Source organism: Propithecus coquereli, unplaced genomic scaffold (genome assembly GCF_000956105.1).
Source record: "Propithecus coquereli isolate 6110/MARCELLA unplaced genomic scaffold, Pcoq_1.0 Scaffold67, whole genome shotgun sequence".
NCBI lineage: Eukaryota > Metazoa > Chordata > Mammalia > Primates > Indriidae > Propithecus > Propithecus coquereli.
Window position 1 is genome coordinate 5,206,524 of NW_012152729.1, and position 21,993 is coordinate 5,228,516.

The 21,993-nt window shown below is 52.4% G+C and overlaps 1 protein-coding gene across 1 annotated transcript in view; it reads right to left on the bottom strand.

Annotated features, from left to right (window-relative positions):
• The window catches only part of BEAN1 (brain expressed, associated with NEDD4, 1), a 29,549-nt gene extending 17,578 nt beyond the window's left edge, over nt 1–11,971 (bottom strand). The window contains exons 1-2 of the mRNA XM_012660488.1: nt 11,825–11,971; nt 3,921–4,028 (exon numbers count right to left, since the gene is read on the bottom strand). Coding sequence (XP_012515942.1) covers nt 3,921–3,945 — 25 coding nt within the window. The 5' untranslated portion in view covers nt 3,946–4,028; nt 11,825–11,971. The remainder of the gene's footprint in view (nt 1–3,920; nt 4,029–11,824) is intronic.
• Between the last annotated feature and the right edge of the window lie 10,022 nt (nt 11,972–21,993).

The following is a 21,993-nucleotide window of genomic DNA, read 5'->3' on the forward strand; positions in this document are numbered from 1 at the left end:
AGAGCTGCACACTGATTTGTGGTACCTTTCTGTATGTATATTTAGTGGTGTGCTGGTAAACCAGCTTTGAAAAGAAAAAAAGAAAAAGTAGAAAAAAGAAAAAGAAAGAAAGGAAGGAAAGAAGGAAGGAAGGAAGGGTCCTGATTTGTACTGTTTGCCAATTTCCATGGTGTAAACATTCCCATCATGGTGGACTTCAAGCTACCAGTGGTTCGATAACTGGTTCATGAAATTCCTGATTATTTAACTATTGGCTCTCGTGAGCAGGTATCAGGTATTTCTACTAAAACAAAAAAATCTCTAGAGAATCTCCCCAGAAAATAATTCCCGTTCGTACTCCAAATGTTCAGAGATTTTTCTGGTGTCTTGTGGCCCAGAGGGGAGAAACTGCAACAGGCAGGAGGGGAAGGTTTGCTGGTCTGTCTTTCCATTGCCTTGTAAGTGGCAGGAGGGGACCTGGTCGTGACAGCCTTTGTCCTTTGGAAGACATGGCTCGGATCACAGTTTTACTTTCGAAAGAGGGCTGCTCTTTCTCTGCGTCTTCACTGAGAACAGAGCGGCAGGCTCCCTCCTGGGGCATTTTTCCGCTTTTATGTGGAAAGAGTGCTTTATGTGAGGTCAGGATGGGAGATTGAAGTTTCAGCCACTAACATGCTGTGTGACCTGGTCCAGTCCCTCCTCGGGACTCAGTTTCCACCTCTGGAGTATGAGGCAGTTGGGGTAGAGCTCCAGGGTAGGACCCGTAGGCTCAGCAGATGCCGTCTTACGTCCGACCTACAAGGTAGGGGGAGCCCATTTGCTTGAGTTATGCCATCAGGTGCTCATGCCAGGGACTGGCACAGGGCTGGCCCCTGATGGGAGGTTGGGAAATGACGGTGGGCCGGTGTGCCAAGCTGCCTCGCAACGCCAACCCGGGGCTGCCTGGGAAGGGAGAGAGAAGATGCGTTCTCCCCTAGAGCAGTCAGGGGCAGACCCTGCAGAGAAGACTGTGTGTCGTTCTGCGGCTGTCGCTGTGGGATTAAAACACCAGAGAAGAAAGAAAAGAAAAAACCCTCATTGAGCACCTATGTGTTCACCAAACCCTCACAGTCACAAAGGAAACTGGGTCTGATTACCTCCTTTTACAGGTGAATAAACGGGCTCAGATGACGGGAACATTTGCTCCAGCGGGTTTAGAACCTGGGTCTTTCAGCTCTCGCTGTCGTTACTGCATTAGGCTCCATCCACCCCCAGTCCTCACCCTTAGCCCCGTGCCTAGGGGAGACAAGTGCCACCCAGGGGCTGAAGGCCCTGGGGTATAGGCAGAGGAAAGCTCTGGAATGACTCTCTTTAGCAAGACCTGGGCTGCAGAGGGACATGGAGTCCAGGTGGGCTCAGGTGGGCAGAGGGAGTAGTCCCTAGAAGCTGACGGTTTGGGGACTGAGGGGGACGTGCTGTTTTGAATGCAAAGAGAAGCAAATGAACTCAAGGAAGTAAAAATGTAGTCAAGCTCCCAGAGGGTCCAGTGTGGGGAGTGCCCTGGGCTTGGATCCAGAAGCCCTCCTTTGAATCCTGTCTGCTCCGGGCGGTGGGTCCCTGGGTGTGTGACTTCTCTCTCCAGGTCCCTCTCTGTCATCTCTGAAGCATGCAGGCTGCACACTTCTGCAGTGACATCAGAGAACACAGCCAGTCTTCCCAATCACCCGGGCACAGTTCTGGGTGCAGGCAGGGCTGGGTGTCAGGGTAGCTAATCTAGGGTAGCCCTAAGGGCAGAGAAACAGAAGTGTCCCTACTCATTTCTGTTTGCACTTGGCTTTGGGATGCCACGAGTGACAACCCCGGGATCACGCTTTCCCTGGCAAGAATTCCAGATGCAGAAATCATTTCGCCTCCACCAGCCCGAGGCTCGGTCTTTAGACCCTTCCCTTTCCCTCAGTCCCGCACTCGCTCCCCGGGCGATGTCATCCAGCCTCACAGCACCGAGCAGCAGCCACACACTGACAGCCCCAGATTTACATCTCCAGCCCCAGACTCCTCCCTGAACTCTAGATTCATTTGTCCAGCTGCCGGCCCTGTGTCTCCACTCCAGTGTCTACCGAGCTTCTCAGACATGACATGTCAACACCCTAAATACCGACTCACAGGCCCCCACCAAACCTGCCACAATCTTTCCCATCCCAGCATATGGCAGCTCCGTCCTTCGCGTCCCAGGCCCCACACGTTGTCCTTTTTGACTCCTTTCCTTCGCTTCCACCCCAAATCCAATGATTTTGCAAATCCTAACAGTTTCACCTTCAAATCTATCCCGTCTGGCCACCTCCACCGCTAGCCTCCGGGTCCGAGGCCCCATCGTCATCACCCGGACCGCTGTCCTAACCTCCCAACTGGCCTCCTCACTCCCACCTGGGTCCCTCTCCAGCCTCTTCTGCCATAACCAAGGTGATCGGGTCCCTTCTCAGTTCAAAACCCTCCAATGACCACCCTTCCACGTGAACAGAAGCCACATCCTCCCGTGGCCTCCCACGGTAGGTGGCTCCGCATCACACAGCCGCTTACCAGAACTTAAGCATCATCCGCAGCACACTGACTCTGAGGCGGACCCAAGCCCACCAGAGGCCCTGCCAGCCTGCAGTTCCTGACAGCCTGTGGGCAGCCACCCTGAGCTTGGGAGAGGGGAGGTGACGGCTGAGGTCGGGCGTCCCTGACTTCACAGACTGACAGTCCTGACTAATCAGGCAGAAGGGATGGGGCTGTTATGCACATCCCCCCAAATTTTAGCAAGTGGCGGTGGTTTTGGGGGGCTCAGGGGACATCAAGGGAGAAAGCAGGTGGCTGCCACGGGGGAAGTGAAAAGGATCCCAGGGCCAGGGCGGTGGCGTGAGTTGGTGAAGGCAGAGCTGGGAGACGGGGAGTAGGTCGAGGGGGCTGCAGCCTTGGGTCCCAGGGTGCACACGGCTGAGCCCATGTCCTGGACTCACAGGCATGAGGAAGCCAAGAGAAGACTGGGAGGGGCAAGATCATCCAACGGCCTCAGTAAATGAGGACCTTCCTGGCAGGGATGCTCGGGACGGGTTTCCTGAGGACAGTAACCCCCAAGGGGTGTGTCCGGTGGAACACAATCCTGTGAGACACTCCTTGTGGTCAGTTAAGAGTGGGAAGGATGGCAGGCTTTCTCTCTCCCATGGGAGCCTCACAACACTCATCACCATATTAAAGGCTCTGAAAAGTCCTGCAGCAGAAAAACTTTTTTTTTTTTTTGAGACAGAGTCTCACTGTGTTGCCCGGGCTAGAGTGCCATGGCATCATCCTAGCTCACAGCAACCTCAAACTCCCTGGGCACAAGCGATCCTCCTGCCTCAGCCTCCCGAGTAGCTGGGACTACAGGCATGCGCCACTCTGCCCGGCTAATTTTTTTTTTCTATATATTTTTAGTTGTCCAATTAATTTCCTTCTAATTTTAGTAGAGACGGGGTCTCGCTCTTGCTCAGGCTGGTCTCGAACTCCTGAGCTCAAACAATCCGCCCGCCTCAGCCTCCCAGAGAGCTAGGATTACAGGCGTGAGCCACCGCGCCCGGCCCAGAAAAACTTTTTTAACGCGTTTGACCCAGCATTTCCCACACACATTAATATTTGGCCGTGGAGCCTTTGTGTGTTTGTAAAATCCCATTAATATCCCTCAGAGGAACTCTGATCCACACTACTTTGGGAAGGGCTGATACAGGGGAATTTGCCAAACTGGGATTTTTAATTTTCCGGGAGGATCCTGCAGACATCAGGGGCGTCCTTTGTTGCCCTCTTCCCACCCAGCACGCCACATCGGCTTCTAGTTAGATCCTGGAGGTCTTTGGCCAAACATCCTAGAGCCATTCTCCACAGCCCTGACTTCAAGCTCTGCCCTCACCGGGCCCCGAGCGGCGATGGGATGCAGGGAGGAGACTTACAGGGGCAGGGACGTTTGAAGGACATGTAATCCTTGGAGCAGAACAGCGGAGCCAGCCTGCCCCCCGGGCACAGCTCTGACTTCTCGCAGGGAAGGCCCCTCCACTCACCTGCAGAGACACAAACAGGCAGGTGTTGGAGGTGCCCACACCACACCCGCTGCCCCTGCAGGCTGGGTGCTCACATCTCCTGAGCTCTCAACCTTCTGGGGAGACGATGGTGACCCTGAGAGCACACGTCCAGTCTGGGCAAGGGCCCGGGGGACCTCTGGGCTGTAGAGTATGAGGGTGTGGGTGCAGGGGTGGGTAGGGCCTGCTGGGGTCCCGGCGGAGAGTGGCAGGTGGGGAGGTGGGTATCTCTCTTGGGTGGGCCCTTGACTGGGAATTAGAAACGCCACGGAGTTCTCCCGTCTCATGAACTTTTGAGGTCCCACTGCCTTGGACAACTTCGACAGATCAAGGCATAGAAAAACCAATCGTTAGTCAATGCAGTTTGGCTGCCTTTCCATATGTGGATGCCTTCTGGACACTGGGAGCTACAGGTATGTCTCACACTCACCAAACACCTGCATGTGCCAGGTAATGCCACCAACGTGATGGCAACAAGCCCTTTGAGGAAGGGAACATCACTCCCATTTTGCTGATGAGAAAACTGAGGCTCAGGGATAAACTCATCCAAGTCCACAGAGGAGAGATGGAGGAGGAACTGTGTGGGGAGGGACCCTGTCATGGCCAGTGCCCCTCAGTTACTGCCAGGAACACCCCCAGAGACCTGCGCTCTGGGGCTCTAGCTGGCCTGCTTCGTGGTCAGACTGAGCCTGCCATTCTTGCAGGCTGTTCCCTCTCCGTGGCATGCCATTCCCCACACATGGCAAACTCCTATGTGTCTGTCAACACCCAGCTCAAGAGACCTCTTCAGTGAGGTCTTCCTTGATTGCTGGAAGAACAGTCACGCTGACTGTGCTTCTGAGGCACCTAGACGACCTTCTAGGACAACTCTGGTCCTAAATTATTCTAGACGAGTAGCTCCTTGAGGGCATGGAGGGCCAGTGTGGCCTCTGCAAACTAGCTCAGGGCTGGGCACCGAGGGGACATTCAAAAGCACAAGGAAGCTCTAGGATAAGCCAGGCTTGGTCCGATGCGAATGCGCGGCTGACGCATCGAGGCCGCCTTTAGGTGACGCTCACGTCGCCGACGAGGATGCCTGAGTAAGAGCTGAGATGCTTCCCAGGCATCTTTTCACCCTTGGTGACAATGACGCTGACATCAGCTAGGGCTACCGTTCCCTGCCTCGTGCAGCACAATCGGCACTCTACACACCGCCGCAGCCCCCTAGCACGCGGGCTCGCATTCATTGACTCATTTACCAAGCACCCACGATGTCCCACGAAACCCTGGGAAAACACCACGAGGGGCTTTGTGGGTGTCGGATTCCTTCTCCCCTCCCCCCACTTGAGGATTTCGGCATGAGGCCCCACAGGAAAACCACTTCCTGGTGGCATCAGCCCCTCGGCTGGGGTGGAGCTTTGTTGGGGGCCATCAACACAAAGGACTGGATATGGGGGGGCATGTGAGCCAGTGCCCACCCTGGTTTCCCTGCATGTGACAGCGCCGCAGTGAGGGTACAGCGACGAGGGCACAGACTGGCTGACACTGGGGGTGGGGGCAGGGCCCCCAGCTGCCGGGCAAACATGGGCCCACGCCCCAGGTTGCTTCTCCCCTGCCCGCCTCGCTGGGAGCCCAGCATCCAAGGCTTGCTCCCGCTGGTGACTCATCTCCGACTGGATTGTCTGGCTGGGAACTCGAGGGCGGGCGGGTGGCACTCCAGGCTTTGAAGTGGCTGAATGGTGTGTGGTGAGGCCGCATCACTTCCCTTCGTGTCCCCACTCCTGGAATGCCTCCGATCCGGGCCCTGCGGTGATGCTCGGAGCTGGGTGGATGAGAGCGGGGTTGAGGGGAGAGGGCCGGGTCTCCAGCGGGAGGGGGGCTGGCACCCAGACTCACAGCCGCAGGCCGGGGCGCGGGCAGCCTCGCAGGAAAGGGCTGCAGGAGCCGCTGGCCTGGTGAGGGAGGACCTATGATGTCCTCCTCTTCACATGGCACCTGCTTAACCGCTGTCGCATGCTGTCAGCTCACTGGAGCCTCAGAAAAAAATCCCCATTTCACAGATGACAACACTGAGACTCAGAAGCGGCGTGGTGAGGTCCCGAGCTCTCTGCCTCCAGAGTGCCCCAGGAGGATTTTGATTGTAGGATTTTGATTGACTTGGCCAGCTTTGCTCTCTTTAGGAAGGTGGAGAGTGGGCGGGGGTGGGAGGCAGGTGGCAGGAGCTTGGGAGGCTGTGGCAGAAGGTGACGGGGCCTCAGTGGAGGCAACGGTGACTGCAGAAGAAGGGGAGAGGCCTCTGTCACCTGGTGTGCCAGGCTTTGGGTGCTGGGGTGGAGGCATGGGCCCCTGTCCTGGGGAGCTTTCCCGCCGGGGCTGGAGCTACAATAGCAAGGCGGAGCGCGTTAGAGAGCACTGGGGGAAGACGCAGAGGCAGTGTGTGCAAGTGGGGACTGCGCGTTTAGGTACAGCAGCTGCAGAAGGCCTTGGCGAGAGGGCGACATACATCTGCCACCGGGGCAGATACCCGGGGCGGAGATCCCAGCTAGAGGGAGCAGAGTGTGCAAAGGGCGCCGGGCAGGAACATGCTGGCTGGGTTTTAGGGACAGATGGATCTGACACGGAAGGTGAGGAACAGGGAGCAGTGGAGGATGATTTTCTGCGTCTGCTTGGATGACTGGCGGACGGTGGAGATGGGAAAGGTAGTGACTCCAGGTCTAGGCGGTCCACACGACCACTGTGTCCCTGGCACCTAGCACAGTGCCTGGCACATAGGAAGTGCTCGGTGACTGTTTACCAAGCGAATGCATGATGTTATCTCCCAGGGGTTCCATGGATCTGTGGGTGAGCGTGTGATTGCTCAGGTCTGGGAGGAAATTAGGAATTCCAGGGACGTGCTCATCTTGAAAGGGCTGCATCTGCCTCAGCGAGGCAGGGGCTAACTCCTGGGGCTGCAGGTGGGGGGTCCTCAGGCAGCAGAAAACCTTTCTCTTGTCATGGGAGGTCTTTAACTGAGGCTGGGACCCAGCTGGTAACTTCCCCAATGGAGAAGGACATACCTTGGCAAGTGCGGATAAATGTCCTGTTTGTCATAGGGTTGAAAGAAGGAATGAATGAATTGAGGAGTGGGCGGGGGGAGCAAAAGAGCAAGAGGACAGTGGCAAAAAGGTGGGCAGGAGGCACTGAGGTTTGCAAAGAGGTAACTTGGTCCTGATATTAGAAAAGGGATCCAGGTGTGTGACAGCTTCTGCAGGAAGGAGGCTTTCTGGCTACAAGCAACACCTGGCCACATGTGTGCACCACTGGGCAGCGGTCAGGGTATGCCTGGCAGTTACTGGGTCTCTATGTTGCCTCAGTCTACCTGGAGTAGCCCTCTATAGGATCCACTGCCAGTCCCTTCCCCATTCTCGTGGCCCGATTTTAGAAGGCTTGAGTTACTGTCTAACTGCATAAACCAGTCCATCTGCAAGCTGCAAATAGGTCCTGACCAAGTGTCTAGAAAAACCAGATTCAGAGGATACCAGTAGAGACATAGGCAAGCATTATTTATAGCAGTGAAACATGGAAGGCAAACCCAGTGTCCAATAAGGGGGGCTAGGCTAAGCAAATTATGACACACGCTTACAACGAAATATTATATAGCTGTGAAATCATGTTTTCAAAGAAATTTTAATAACATAAAGTCTTTCAGTATAATGTTAAGAGGAAAAGAACTTCAGGTTATTAAAAAAAACCAGGTTATAGGACTGTGCATACACCATGATCCTTATTTTATAAAAGAAAAAAAATCCCTAGAGAATGTATTTATACACAGCAAAAAAGATTAGAAAGGAAATAGACTAAAAAGAGTAAAAAAAAATTGAACTCTTTCGGTGGTAGCAGGATTAAGGAGGATTTTTGTGTTCTTTATATTTTTTTATGATTTTCCAAATTTTCTACAATGAACACGTGTGACTTTTATAATCTGAAAAATCATTAAAGTGAATATTTGAAAAAACCTTTTGTGATAACAAACTAAAAAGTAATTAAGTGAATGAGTCAGGGATAGGTAACTCATTGCAAGTTTTTAAAGCTAATTTAATCACCTTTGACGATGTCATTTGCTATTGAAAAGATTTTTAAAACGTGCACTTGTCTTCGAACTTAACTGATAAGAAGCTTTGTTAAAATATTAGGAACATAATCTCCATTGTTTTTAGTCTTCATCAAATTATCTCTGGCACTTAAGTAAGTCTTATTTGCCAAATATTTGAAGGAATGGTTTCTGTTATGAACCGTAATGTTTTAATTTCAATGAATCTATACACTTAGCAAAAAATAATAACAATAATAGACCTTATGTCTGTAAAACACTTTATAATTTTGCAAAGCACACTAATTGTGGGTACTATTCTAGGCTCTTGGGATGTCCCCGTGAACAAAATGGTCAAAAGTTCCTGCCTTTGAGGAGCTCACTTTATATTATCACACAATAAACAAATGAATAAGATATACAGATGTTAGGGATGGTAAGTGCTATAGAGAAAAAAGGGGTCAGTAACGTATGGGAGGCTGCTCTTTTAAATCAGTTTGATTCCTGTTTGAACAGAAAAAAATGAATGTGTCTCTAAAAATTCTATAGCCCGTGGACAATTAACATATTCTTTTTCAGTTCTCAGACATAATGTTTGAAGATATACATGGAGGAATCATTCCAATAACTAATTACATGCCATCTAAATTACAATGTGCTAATTGCCAAGTTTACAAATGCATATAAAATTATGATGAGTCATAGTGAAGTTTTAAGTATTCTATACCTAGCAGAGCGAGATGGCCCTTAACCTTTGTAAGCCTCAGTGTTCCCATCAATAAAACGGGAACAATTATAGTATCTAAGTCAGAGAGCTGTTATCAGAAGTCAAAGAGAGAATGCTTATGCTTAGGAAACGGTGTGTGCCATGCATGTTCGTAATGCAGACAGAGCAGGGCCACTGGCTGAGGTCCACTGGACATTGCTATTTGCTTTTTATATATTATTTCTTCAGTTCTCACATTATCCCGGGAGGCACGTAATATTTATTTCCATTTTCAAGAAAGAACTGAGGCTTTGAAAGATGTCACCTGCCCAGAATCACATGCTATAAACGCAGGCAGTCCAGCTGCAAGAAGCTGTGCTCTCGGCCACAACTACTGTTTGCACTCACTTGCCCAGGAACTCCAGAAGCCCTTCTGGCCTCAGTTTCTTCCTTTAGGAGGCTGAGAGCAGATTTATGCCTTCCTGCCCCTCATCCTGTGCTCTGAGCACTTTCAGGGCAAAGACTTCAGGTAATGGTCCTCTGAGGTTGTCCAGAGGATTAGTCCCAAAGACCAATGATAATGCCCATATCCCTGCCATGTTCCCTATTGGCTGTGTTCCAAATTCCATATGAACCAGTAGACACACACCTAATTAGCTTCTGATTAACTCCTTTGGGAAGATGAGGAGTGACGATTATGGAAGATGCAGGAATGTGACACCCTAGCGGTGAATGGGGGAAGGGAGGGGGGAATACAGCGGAAGGAGAGAGGGGTTTCTGTGTAGCAGGAGCCCGGAGGAGGTAGCTCATTCTGCCTGTCTCACCAGGTACCCACTGGCAACACGTGGACGTGTTTCCTCATCTGAAATCCCTCCCCCATCCCCGGTTCTGGGTAGCTGGGCCACAGGTGGCCAGAGACTGACATGGGTGTCCCCAAGCTGGACCATGCTTTCTTCCCACCAATGCTCCTGACACCTACACCCTCCACGCCACCTCCAGGACCCCAGCATACTCCCCTAGGCTTCCGTGCGCTCTGCTCTGGGCCTGAGACCCCAGCTACAGACTGGGGCAGATCCCTTCCTGGGGACCACCTAGCTCTGCAGTTCTAACCTCTCAATCAGTCACCAGCTCCATTTCCTTCCTGAGGTTCATTGTTTCTGGTGCCTCATGCCCCAGTCGCCTGGATGAACACATCACAGTCAGCAAGGAATCAAGGCTGGGATGCCTCAGACCTCCCGGCTGCTTGAACTATCACCATTGGCATGTCCAAGCTGCCTGACAGCCTGGTCACTCCTCAGGGAAAGCAACCCTGCCCTCACCTCCAAACCCCGGAGGGGAGGGAGGTGTGCAAATTCCCTTGTACAGAGCATGAGCGACAAGTGGGGCTCCCCTGCCTGGGCGGCAGACATCAGCCAGGAGTGAAGAGGAAGGAGCACCCCTACCATCAGATACAGCCTTGTCCAGCCTGGAGGGAGACGGTGGGCAGGGAGTGGGAAACTGGGCTGGGTGGCAGAGAGCTGGAGAGGAGGGAGTGTCTGAGAAAGGGCCGGCCCTAAGGGGAAAGTTATGCTTTGCAGTTAGATGTCAGTAGGCCAGGTGGGATTCAAAGGCCTCCTTGGAGGGGAGGAGAGGGGCGTTATGTCCCCACCCCTGCAGGGGAGCTCACTTCACCTCAGCATCTCCTGGTATGGACATCTCATAAAATGACACCTGTAGCCAACAGCAGTTGAGTACTGGGGCTGTGTGCAAAAGGCTCCAGGCTAGGCCCCCCACGAGCATCATCTCATTTTATCCTCCCAATTAACCTTCCCCGTGCTTCAGATGGGGAAACTGAGGCTCTGAGAAGTTAAGTGTCTTGCCTAAGGTCATACAGCCAGGAAGTCATCCAAGCCCACCCTCTGGTTCCAAAGCCCTTACACATTCTGCTTACAACGGAATCCTGCTTACTTTTCAGATGAGCAAACAGAGGCACAGGGTGGTGAAGCCACTTGTTCCAGTAAAGCAGTCATGACGTTTGAGGACAAAGTCCAGAAGGGCATCCTCTTGGCAGATGCCTGTGGGACTGCGTGGATCAAGACCCAGGACCAGGCCCCGGAAACCCACGCCTCTCACACCGGTGTCACTTGAGCCCTCCCCTTCCCAGCCTGAGCCCGGCCACCAACGCTGGCACCGGCCCGGGATCAGGAGGGCAGCCCTGGGTCCTCCCGGCTCATCGGCCTTCAGACCGCGGAGCCCGATGGGGAGAGAAGGGCCGCGCGAGTCGGCCGCGGGAGGGGGGCACTGCCCAGCTTCCGAGGGCGCCTGGGGAGAGGCAGCTATGCCGCTCGGCGCTGCGCAGCCCGCCGGAGCCACCGCCTCGGACTCAGCCTCGGGTCACTCTTACAGCGCAAGGGAAAGTGTGCCCCAAGCCGGGAGAAGGTGCGGCGGGGACGCTCGCTCTCCCCCGCTGGGAGCTGAAATAGGCCAGCGCGGCAGGCACGGAAACAGGGGCATGGCCCGGGTGACCCGCCTGTCGGAGGGTCAAACTTCCCGGCTCAAAGGGGTAAGGGGTTCTTCAAGCTCCAAACTCTGCAAAGCCCAAGTCCCTTTCCTCTCCCACCGCGGCCGAGACTGCGCCCCAGGTTCCCCTTCTTGGGTGGGCTGTTCAAGGGTCCCCCAGAGGGCGCGAAGATGGGGAGATTGCCTTTGGCTCCCACATGGGGTGCGCGCTCCTCCGGGACTCGAATCAGGCAGGAGCCCCAGGGACCTCCCCTTTCTCGGGCCCGTGCTCCAGGGCAGCCTCGGCCAGCGCCGGTCCAGGTGGCCCGTCCGGGGCGCGGGTAGGCAGGGGACCTGCGATCCCGCTCCGTTCCGAGCGCGCTGCGGTTCCGCTCCAGACCGCGCATCCGCCCGCCCGGCGCGGCGAGGCTCGGCGCGCCCCCGGGTGTGTGCGTTCGCCGGGGCCGCCGCAGAGCGCGGAGGCAGGGGGCCGGGACCCCCGCCCCGACCCCTCCCCAGCGCCGCCCCGGGCCCCACGCCCCTTACTCGGCTTGGCTGCCGCGCTCCGCTCCGTGCGCCGCAGTGCCGGCTCCAGCTTCGGCTCCAGCTCCGGTTCCCGCTCCGGCCCCGGCTCCCGCTCCCGCTCCCGCTCGGGTTCCCGCTCGGATGCCACCGCGCTCGGGCTGGGGCTCGGGCGTCGCGGGGGGCGCGCCGTTCCGCCTCGGCCTGCGGGGCGCACAGGGGCGGGGCGGGGCGGGGCCGGGCGAGCCGAGCCGAGCAGACCCGCCGCCAGCGATCCCTGGCCGAGGCGGCGGCGGCGGCTTCCCAGGCCCCGGCCCCGGCCCCGGCCCTGCCCTGCCGCAGCCCCGCCCGGCAGCCTGTCGTCCCCGCGCCGCCACCCACGCCACCGTCACTGGCTTGGGCCCCCCTCGGCGGCGGCGCGGCTCCGGGTCATTCCTGAGACGGGGGACGCGGGTTGAGGGGGGAGGGCCGAGCCGCGCCCCTCTGCGCACAGCCAGCCCGACACCCACACGGCGACAGGCAGGCGGGGCAGGGCGGCGGGGAGGCCGAGGGATGCAGGGAGGCCGCGCACCAGCCAGACGTGTGAAGAGGAGGACAGACGACAGGCGTGTGTAGAGAATGACATGCAGACAGGAACGGAGGACTGACACGTGCAGAGAAGGGTAGACAAACGACATGTCAGGGAAGGACAGCCAGGCAGGTTGGACGGAGGCAAGGCTGGGCACTTGAGCAGGGGAGCCCTGTCACAGGCAGAGAGCGAAGGACAGCATGGAGAGGGGGACACAGCCTGGCAGGGCCTCTCGCTCCCAGTTGCTAGCAGGTGAGTTCTGGGGCGCGTCAGGGTGGCAGCTGGACCTTCCCTCTGAGCCACCAGCAAGCCAGTTTCCTTCACCCCTCATTCCACCCTGTGCTCCCCCTCCCGCTCCCAACCTTAGGGCATGGAGCTCAGCCCTGGCAGATGCCGGCTTGTCCAGAGAGGATGCCTGGCTCAGGGCAGGGTTCCTGGCTTCCAGGACCTGCTCTGTCCTCACCTGCTTTGGGGCCTTGGACAAATCCCTGCCCATCCGCCAGGCCCCCCTTTCTTCATGATGCTATTGCGCCCATTCGTTGCACCCCTGCTATGTTGTGCTTTGCACCTTGTGGAGTCGTTTATTTAATCTCTCTACTTGCCTGGGAGCCCCGTGAGGGCAGCTTCTGGGTGGGGGACAGGAGCCTGCAAATCTGATAAATAAACCAGTGAAATACATTGTCGCTAACCTTCTCCAAGCCCCCATTTTGTTGATGAGGAAACTGGGGTTTAAAGAGGCCAGGGATTCAAAGCTGGGTTTGTCTCAAAAGCCAAAGGCTTGCCACTCCCCACCGGAAAGGTTCTCAAAAGTAAAACATGGTGACAACGAGCCGAACGTGTTCATGATCAGCCTTGGGAGAGCCATGGAGTTGGAGTGGAAGGGAAGGGTGGGGCAGAGCAGGCTCCGGTGGGGAAACAACCGTACTCCACCCAGCGGTGGTCCAGCCTATCATCCTACCTTGAGCAGGTGGGGGAGCCTTGTGGGCCATGGCCTGGGAGGGGGAGGACACCTCCCAGCCTCCCTTGGTGGTTGTTCATTCTGGGCTCTGCCTCCTGCACTGCTTACCCCATCCCTGCTGCAGACTGTGGGGGTCAGGACCCAGACTGGGGCATAACTGCTCCATCTGGGGCTGTCATGGGGACATCTGCACTGTGTGGGGGATGGGGCCAGGATAAAGAGAAACAGCGCTGCTAAGGTGACCTTGATCTGCCTGAGCAGACACCTGCTGACCCTTACAGGATGGCTATTCTAGTTGTTGAGCAGCTTTACCTGTAAGCCATCCCCTTTGGCAAGACCGTGCGTGCGTGTGTGTGTGTGTGTGTGTGTGTGTGTGTTGTGGTGGTGGCTCACTTTGAGTGAGTCCTTCTGGAAGGTTCTAGCCCTAAAGAGTTCATCCCCCTCCATTCCCCATTCCAGCATCATTGGTCTGGCAAATTTGGCATATTCCTCAGACTGGAACCTAGAATTGTTTCCAATGGTGTTGGATCTAGCTAGTTTTAGGGAGTTGGCTTATGGCTGTTTGCCTACCTGTCTATCTAACCATCCACAAATACACGTTAGTGTAGTTCACTTGGCAAATACCAGAAGGAGAAAGAAGAAAATAAAAACCAGTCACTGTTAATATTGAGGTTTCTTTTTAGTTGCATAACTCTACAAGTGTCCTTAAATAGATTTGAATCCCCTTGCCTCTTACAGTTTCCTGTACTGTATTTTATTGAACCAATCCCCCATTGCTGGGTATTTGGTTTGTTTCAGGTTTTCATACTTGTAAACAACACTGCAATGGACATCTTCATGGGTAAGTTTGTCCATGTCCATGTTGTTATTCTTAGTGTCAATAGGCACGTTGTATCTTTGGGGCTTTCTTCTGTGTGGAGTCAGATTTGCAGGAGTGGCATCTCCGGGACACCAGGGAAGCACAGTGGTGTCTAGTGTTTGGTTGGCCAAGGGTCAGGTTGGGAGGCTGGAGAGAGGAGCCTGTGGGAATTGTGCAGTGACATCTCGGGACAGTGAGATTCCCAGAGAGCCCCCAAGTGCTGGGGCTGTGAGGACTTGCCCTGGAGCGTGCTTCATGTCACCCCCGTCACTCACAGGGAATCCCAAGGACCATGCTTTTGGTTTGTAAAGAACAAGGTCCATGATGTCATTCATTCCAAAAGAGCCCATGGGGTGGAGACGTCGGAGGGGCCTTCTGGGCCTGTTCAGCTTCTGCCTCCCCACTATCTTTCCTTTCTCTGAATCTTTCTGTCTTGCTACCTCTCCCCTCTCCCCAGTGATGGTTAATTTGTCAATTTTATTGTTAGGGGCATCTTCTGATATTAAGGGTAGAAGAGAGGAGGGGGAAAGACCTTCAGGATGGTCTGGCCTCTGGGTGGGATGTCTGTCTAAAAAATCCATCAGACCTTTCTGGAAGGTTACCTCTTGCTAGTAGACCCCTTTTACAGGAGTACTGTATATCAAGTGTCTTCCCAGCCTTGAATTACAATCCCAGCTCTCTGTATTGCCTTGACCTTGGGGATGGGGAGCACACCATGCTTTAAAAAGGGAGGCGGGAAAACCTATCCCACCCGTTTTGGGAAAATGTTTCCTCTTTCCATGGATTTTTAAAGGTCCCCTTGAACGTGCCTTGGGAGTGCTATGGGGAGGTGCAGGAAGAGACCTTGGTTCATACCTGGTGGGGGCGATGTGGAGGGCACAAGGAACAAGGCCCCTCCCAGAGTCACAAGCTCAGAAGTGGCAGCTGACATAGAAGGAGGAAACTTGGGGCAGAGAAATGTCTGTAACCCCGGAAGCACTTCTTCTGGAGCTCCTCTCTGCTGAGAGCTTGGAGGGTTTTGTGCTTTTACTCCCACCTTACAGATGAGGAGACTGAGGCCCTCGGAAGTTAACTGACTTTCCAGAGATGCACAGCTGGTTGAGTAGTGCCAAGTAAGATTATGAAACACTTTAAAATAGACAAAAAAGATTAGCAGGTGTCCTTTTAATTAACTATTAGGTGTTACCTGTTTCTGTAGGGGTTTGTGAGCTATTTTATTATTCTGTAAGTTATAGAAAACTGGTAACAATGCAAATTATTCTTGTTCATTGAGCGGCAAATGAATTTTGTCAGGTGAGGTCATTTGATATCTTGGGGTGGAGGGGTCAAAGCTCTTTGGATTCTCCTTTGAGTTGTGTATAAACATCTTACTGGTTTCCTCATTAACAAGTTGAATAAAATCGTTGACGTGTGTTCATTTTATAGTTGTCTGACATTCATGATTTTATCCTTTAGAAAAATACGTCCTCCAACAGTAGTAAGCTTGGCATTTCATCCAGATGGTCTGTCATACACCAGAGCTTTGTCTTTTGTTGGAGTCATTAGACCTCAGAAGAGAGGGAAATTAGTGTGGGCTGGGTCAGTCCTAGATGGCTTTCTGGAAGAGGGGGCCTTGAAGGGTGCAGAAGGGTTTATAGAGTGAGACCTGAGGGTAGAGGGCTTTCTAGGCCAGAGGAATGGGCCTGGGGTCAGGAAGGAGCATAGAGGTGGGAGGAGAGGCCCTGAGATGCTGGGGATCAGATAGGAGCTGGGAGTGAGACTCCAGGTAAAAGGTGCTGTACTTAATGCTGTAGGCAGTAGGGAGCCACTGAAGGCTCTTGGGGGAAGCAGGGACTTAATGAAGTGGAAATGTTAAGAAGCCTTGTTCTCTGGGGTCCTAGACCCTTCTGGAGATTTAATAAACCCTGCCCACTCTTTCTTCTGGCTGGAGAGACCGGGTCAGGCTACCCCTTTCTATCTCCCCAAAGGAGGGAAGCCTCGCTTCCAAGGGTCTGGGCGAGGTCTCCAGGAGCTGAGGGGTAAAAGGCAGCCCCTCCTCTTCTGTCCTCACTGCATGTGTTATTTAATTCCAGGCTCCCAACAACCTGAGTGGTGGGCAATATTTTCTTCATTTTTCACATGCAGCAACAAGGTTTACAGGAGTTAAGTGACTTGCTCGGGGTTACACTAGGGGCCAAGTGGGGGCAGATTCTAGATTTGTACCCAAGCCTGCCCCAAATAGGTGAAGCCAAAACAAACAAAATCTCTCCTTTGTGGAACTCCCTGCCTAGAGGGGGCGACGCATGCTAACCAAGGAGTCACAGGGATAAATATGAAGTTGCTCCAATAGATGTACCACCAAGGTCTGACCTTGTCAGGGTGTGGGATGAGGCCAGAGAAGTGGGCAGGGCCAAGGACTGATTGTGATCATGACAGCAGAGGCATTAGAATGTTTTCAACAGTACTGGAGAGGCACAAACAGACCTGCATTTTGAAAAGACAGCTTTATAGGTACCGGGAAGATAGATGGTTGTGGAAAGGCAGAATGGAGGCAGACAAGCTGGCTAGGTGGTGGTGGTACCAACCCAGGAGAGAAGCAATGGTGACCCTGGGCTGGAGGGGGATGGGACAGTTGGAGAGATGCATCGGAGGTGAACTCTGCAGGACTTGGCGATGTCTTGGGAGTGGGGATGGAGGAGATGGCAGGAGCCAAGATGCCCACATATCTAGTTGGTGCAGCTGGATGGCTGGTGTAGCCTGGCACCGAGGAGCAGAATGCTGGGAGGGATTCAAGTGTGGGAAAGAAGAATATGAGTTTGATTATCCACATGTCGAATTTCAGGAGTCATCGACAGGCAGCAGAACTCTGAAGAGGAGTCTAGGCCACAAAGACAACCTAAGGACTGAACCCTGAGCTTAGACATGCAGGTGTCAGAACTGGTTGATCCATTCCTCCACCCATCTATCCATCTATCCATCCACCCATCTATCCTCCCATGGGCCCACCTTTCCTTTCTCCACCTTCCTACCACCTATCCATTTATCCACATATTTGCCCATCTATCTTCCCACTTATCCACCTGTCCCTCCTCCCATCTTCCAGTTAATCCATCCATTCATCCATCATTCCTTCCTCTCCTTTGTCCACCTCCCCATCTTCCTGCACATGAATTTATTCTTCCTTCCATCCACCCACTCGCCTACCCATAAAAACTCCCATGTCTCTACCCGTCTACCCATCCATTTACCCTATCTGCACCCATCTACCCAGACATCCCATAATACTCACTGATGCCCACCATAGGCCCAGCACTCTGCTATGAACTGGTGAAAAAAATGATATAGACAACCAGGTCCCTGCTCTCTAGGAGCCCACAAGCTGTTAGGAGAGGCAGATGTATAAACAAATGATCACAGAACAATACATTTTCTGTGCCAGACATGGGCATAAAGAAAGACCTCTTAACCGCATCTGTGGAGGTCAGAAAAGACTTCTTTGAGGGTGTACTTCTTGAGGTGAGCTTAAAGTGCAATCAAGATTTCACCAGATGGATGGGATAGGGTGAGATGTTCCAGGAGAGGGAATAACTTGTATGTACAATGGTGGTATAGGTGTCAAGAGACCAAGGTGATTCAGGGACACAGGTAACTTGCAGTATTGGGAGCACAGTTGAGTGTGAATGAGTGATGTGTTATGAGGGAAGATGGGAAAGGCAGGTCATAAACCACTGAATGACAGCTGAAGGCCATGGGGGCCATGTAAAGGCTTCAAGGATGAGGTGACATGGTCAGGCTTGTATTTCAGAAAGATCTCTCTGGCTGCCGTGTGGAAGATGGGGCAGGGTATGTGTATGCAGAGGGCATCCAATGGTCCAGCCTCTGCAGAATGAGGACTTAGGGTTCTCTGGGGCCAGCCTTTGGGGTCAGCCCAGCCCCTCCACATTTGGCCTGCACCCAAACCTAGTTCTCACCCCACTTACCCTGCCAAGGCTGAAGTTGAGGCAGCCAGGCTGAGAGGTGTGGGCATGGGGAAGGTTTAGGGGTTCTCCATTTCCCAGGTGACATGCAGTGCCCCCACTAAGGGCTTTAGTTTTGTGGTGGTCCTTCTCCAGCTTTAGGGCTGCCATGGACTTTCATCAATTGCTCACTGGCTTGTCTGTCAAGATCACCAGTGAGTGTCTCAGTTCCACGTCCCACTTTTCTGCCTCTACAATTTGCATCCACAGTGCCCATTAACTTCCCATCAGTCACACCATGATATTTCCTCTAACACTGTGAAATGTCCGTCATCGTGGCTTGCAAGTGACACCTGACAGTGCGCAGCCCAGGTAGAGCTGCCACAGTGAGTCAGAGAGGAGCCCTGGCCTCAAAAAGCTTGCAGCAGGGGGTGGGGTGGGTGAGTGGCGCTGGTGTAAAACATGTCCCAGTGGCCTGGACCAAGGAACACTAACTAGTGTGTGAAGGGGAGACAGCTCAGGCTGCAGAGTTGGATGGACTTGCTTCAGGTCTGCTCTGCCACTCACCGAATGTGTGGCCTTGGGCAAGTCGCTTTACTTCTTCTGTGCCTCAGTTCCTTCATCTGTGGAATGGAAAAAATAATTTTTACCTATCTTAGTTTAGATTTTTTTTTTTGGTAGTAACTAACGGGAACCAACTTGAACCATTTTAAGCAAAAAAGGAGAATTTACTAGAATCCAAATCTGGGCTTTTTGAGGTCTTGGAACGGGAAACAGAGAAGCAGACAGGAATCCAGGCAAGACTTTGCCTCTCTGCCCAGTTACCTAATTTTTTCCTCTCTGCAGAGTGTCTTTCTCCATTATTCCATAAAAAAAAACACACTGCATCTTGGGAATGAGTCTATGGCACCTCAATTCCAGCCACAAGCAGGACTAACTGGCCATCTTTCAATCACAAGTCAAAATTCCTAAGAAAGAATCTGATTGGATGAGCTGCATTAGATGCTCATCCCTGGTCCAATCAACTGTGACCAAAGGGGTGGGATCAGATAGCACAGACATAGTTGCTAGTGGACATGAGCATGGGTAGTTCTCAGAGAAAATGGGACTTGTGAGCTCAGCAAAATCCCTGTAGTTATCTCCTATGTCACCTCACAAGTTTGTTGGGAAGATTAAATAGGATAACGAATGTAAACATTTGGCACAGTGCCTGGTATATACCAAAGGCTCAATAAATGGCAGCTCCTATTATTCATTCATTGCTATATTTAATAAGCATTTATTGAGTGCCTGCTAGGCTTCTACACTAGGTACTGGGTGACACAAAGTTTAAAAAATGGGAGTAATAACAGTAAAACTATTTCACAGGGTTGTTATGATTAAATGTAATAATACATGCAAAGTGTTTAGTACAGGTCCTAACACACAGTAAAGTCTTAACAAATGTTGCCTACAAATGTTGAATGTCTATTCATAAGAAAAAACATTTCTTATAGCTTCTATTTGTTTTTCGATCCCCTGGCCACAGGACTGGGACATCTTTGGTTACAAAAATAGATTTCAGTATTCAAAATAATGTCAGCTGCCAGACTGACAGTTTTCAGATGCTGCATTTGAGTCTGATTTAAAAGTTTAGAAAAATAACGTTGCATCTCCTGAACTCAAGCACTTAAACGAACTATTAAGTGTTAACTTGGGTAAAAATACCTATGTGCAACCTGTGATCATCTGTATTTTCCTGAGCAAGGATGGATGGACCTACCCATCCACAGGAGAGGAAATTGTGGTAGAGTCGCAGGGCGGCATACTCTACAGCAACAAGAATGAACGTCTTACAACTACAAGTGACAATATGACTCACAAACACAGGGTTGAGCGAAAGAAGCCAGATGCTGTATGATTCCATTTATATAAAGTTCCAAGGCAGGAAAAGCAGATCTATGGTGTTGGAAGTCTGGGCAGTGCTTACCCAGGGTGAGGCAATGACTTGGGAGGGGGCTTCAGGCTTGCTGGTGATGCTGTTTCTTGAGCTGCGTGGTGGGTACACAGGTGCATTTTATTTGTGAAAATTCACTGAACACTTATGTGCATTTTAATGTATATATGCTATACTTTAATTTAAAAAAGAGTGTCCCATCTTTATGCATTTGCCCAGTCAAGGCAAGACAGGCGCCCAGCTTGAAGATAGAGGAGGAATTTGGGATTCCAGGCAAAAGAGGCAAAAGGAAAGGGAGTAATATTTATTCAGTCTATGGGAGAACTTTCTTTCTGGTCTCAGAGACAGAAATAGTTTCATTTTTTTTTTTTTATGAACAACAGTTTTTTTCTTTTTGTTTATTTTAAAATGTCTCTTGAATATTGTGAATCTTGCGACAGAGAATGCTTCCCTGCGCAGTGACCCCTACTTAAAGACAATTTTGGGGGGTCTGTTTCTGGTAAGTGCAGGAATTGCGCCTTTCAGCGTCACCCTGGGATTTTTCTTTTATTTCCTATCCTGATTTTTCCTTTGTCCCAATTCACTCACTTATTTTTTTAAAACTGTAACGTGTGTTTCCTTTGTCCTGATTCACTCCCTGATTTTAAAAAAATGAGATGTGTGTTTATTTCCTTTGCCCTGTTTACTCATTTGTTGGAGAAAACATTGTATTGTGTTTTTAAGTGACTTTCATTCTTTTTGGAATAAGATGGCTTAGGAATAAACAAAACGGTGCAAAAAACATTTATAGAAAATCTTTGTGTATGTCTGAGGCACTTCTGCAGTTCATTTCAGAGGATAAAGGGGCAAGAGCTGTGGTTTAGCCACCCAGTGGGTGGCCTGGCACCTAGTAGGTGCCCCTATACCCTTGTGAGGCATTGGTCAGCAGGGGGATAGGGAGGGAACACAGGGGACCGATCGAGGTCCCTGCTTTCTCTGAGTTCCAGAAAGCACAGAGATGCTCACTCTGGATTGACTCAGGAGCTCTGGGTTTGGAGCCAGAAGACCTGGGTTCAAATCACCCCTCTGCCATTTACCTGCTGTGTGTCTAGGAACGAACCACGTGTTTCAGAGGCTTAGTCCGGCAGCAGGGGTCTCCCTCAGGCACCGCGTGGGACCTGGGTGTTCTGCAGCGTCTTCGACCTGTGGCTTCCTCTGCTGTGATGGGGACCTTGAACCCTGCCTCTCCTTTCTGTCCCGGCCCCCTCTCTCAGCGTTCCTGGTGACTCTTGGGGACTCAAGAATGTCTCCACATCACCCACACACATTCACAACACTCAGGAGAACAGGGACAGGGAGTCGCAGAACCCAGTGCCATGGCTGTGGGGGGCTTCCCTGGCCCCTGCACCTGCTCCCCTAAGGCAGGCGCTAGGAGAGCTCAGTCTTTTCGCGCTGTTCATTCTGAGCTGACCATGGACTTGAAATGCTGCTGGGAAAGTTGTTCCTGAGCAGAACATTCATCCTGTCATCTGAATTCAGCCTAGCGCATGAACGATTGACACCCCCGGCCTGGAGCAGCTGAGCTTTTGCACGTGGGGAAAGGGAGGGCGGCCTGGCGGGCAGCGGAGGCTTGTGCGGGAATTCGGCCCTGTGGGGAAGAAGCTGTTTTCTCAGCATCTCTGTTTGGATTATCACTTTGATCATTGTCACTGTCACACAGTGTGCTGCGGGCATCCCACCCTCTAAAGCAGGGCACGGTCTGGCCTCACTACAACCTCCCCTGACTCAGACTCTTGAAGGAGGGACACCTCTCCACTGCAGCCTCCGGAGCTTCCGTAAATCCAGCCACACCCTTGCTTACGCCCTGCAGGAGTCTCCCAGCGCTGCGGGTCAAGTCCACACGGCCCTGTGTGTAGCACGACAGTCAAGGTCCTTCCCGATCTGGTCCCTGCCCACCT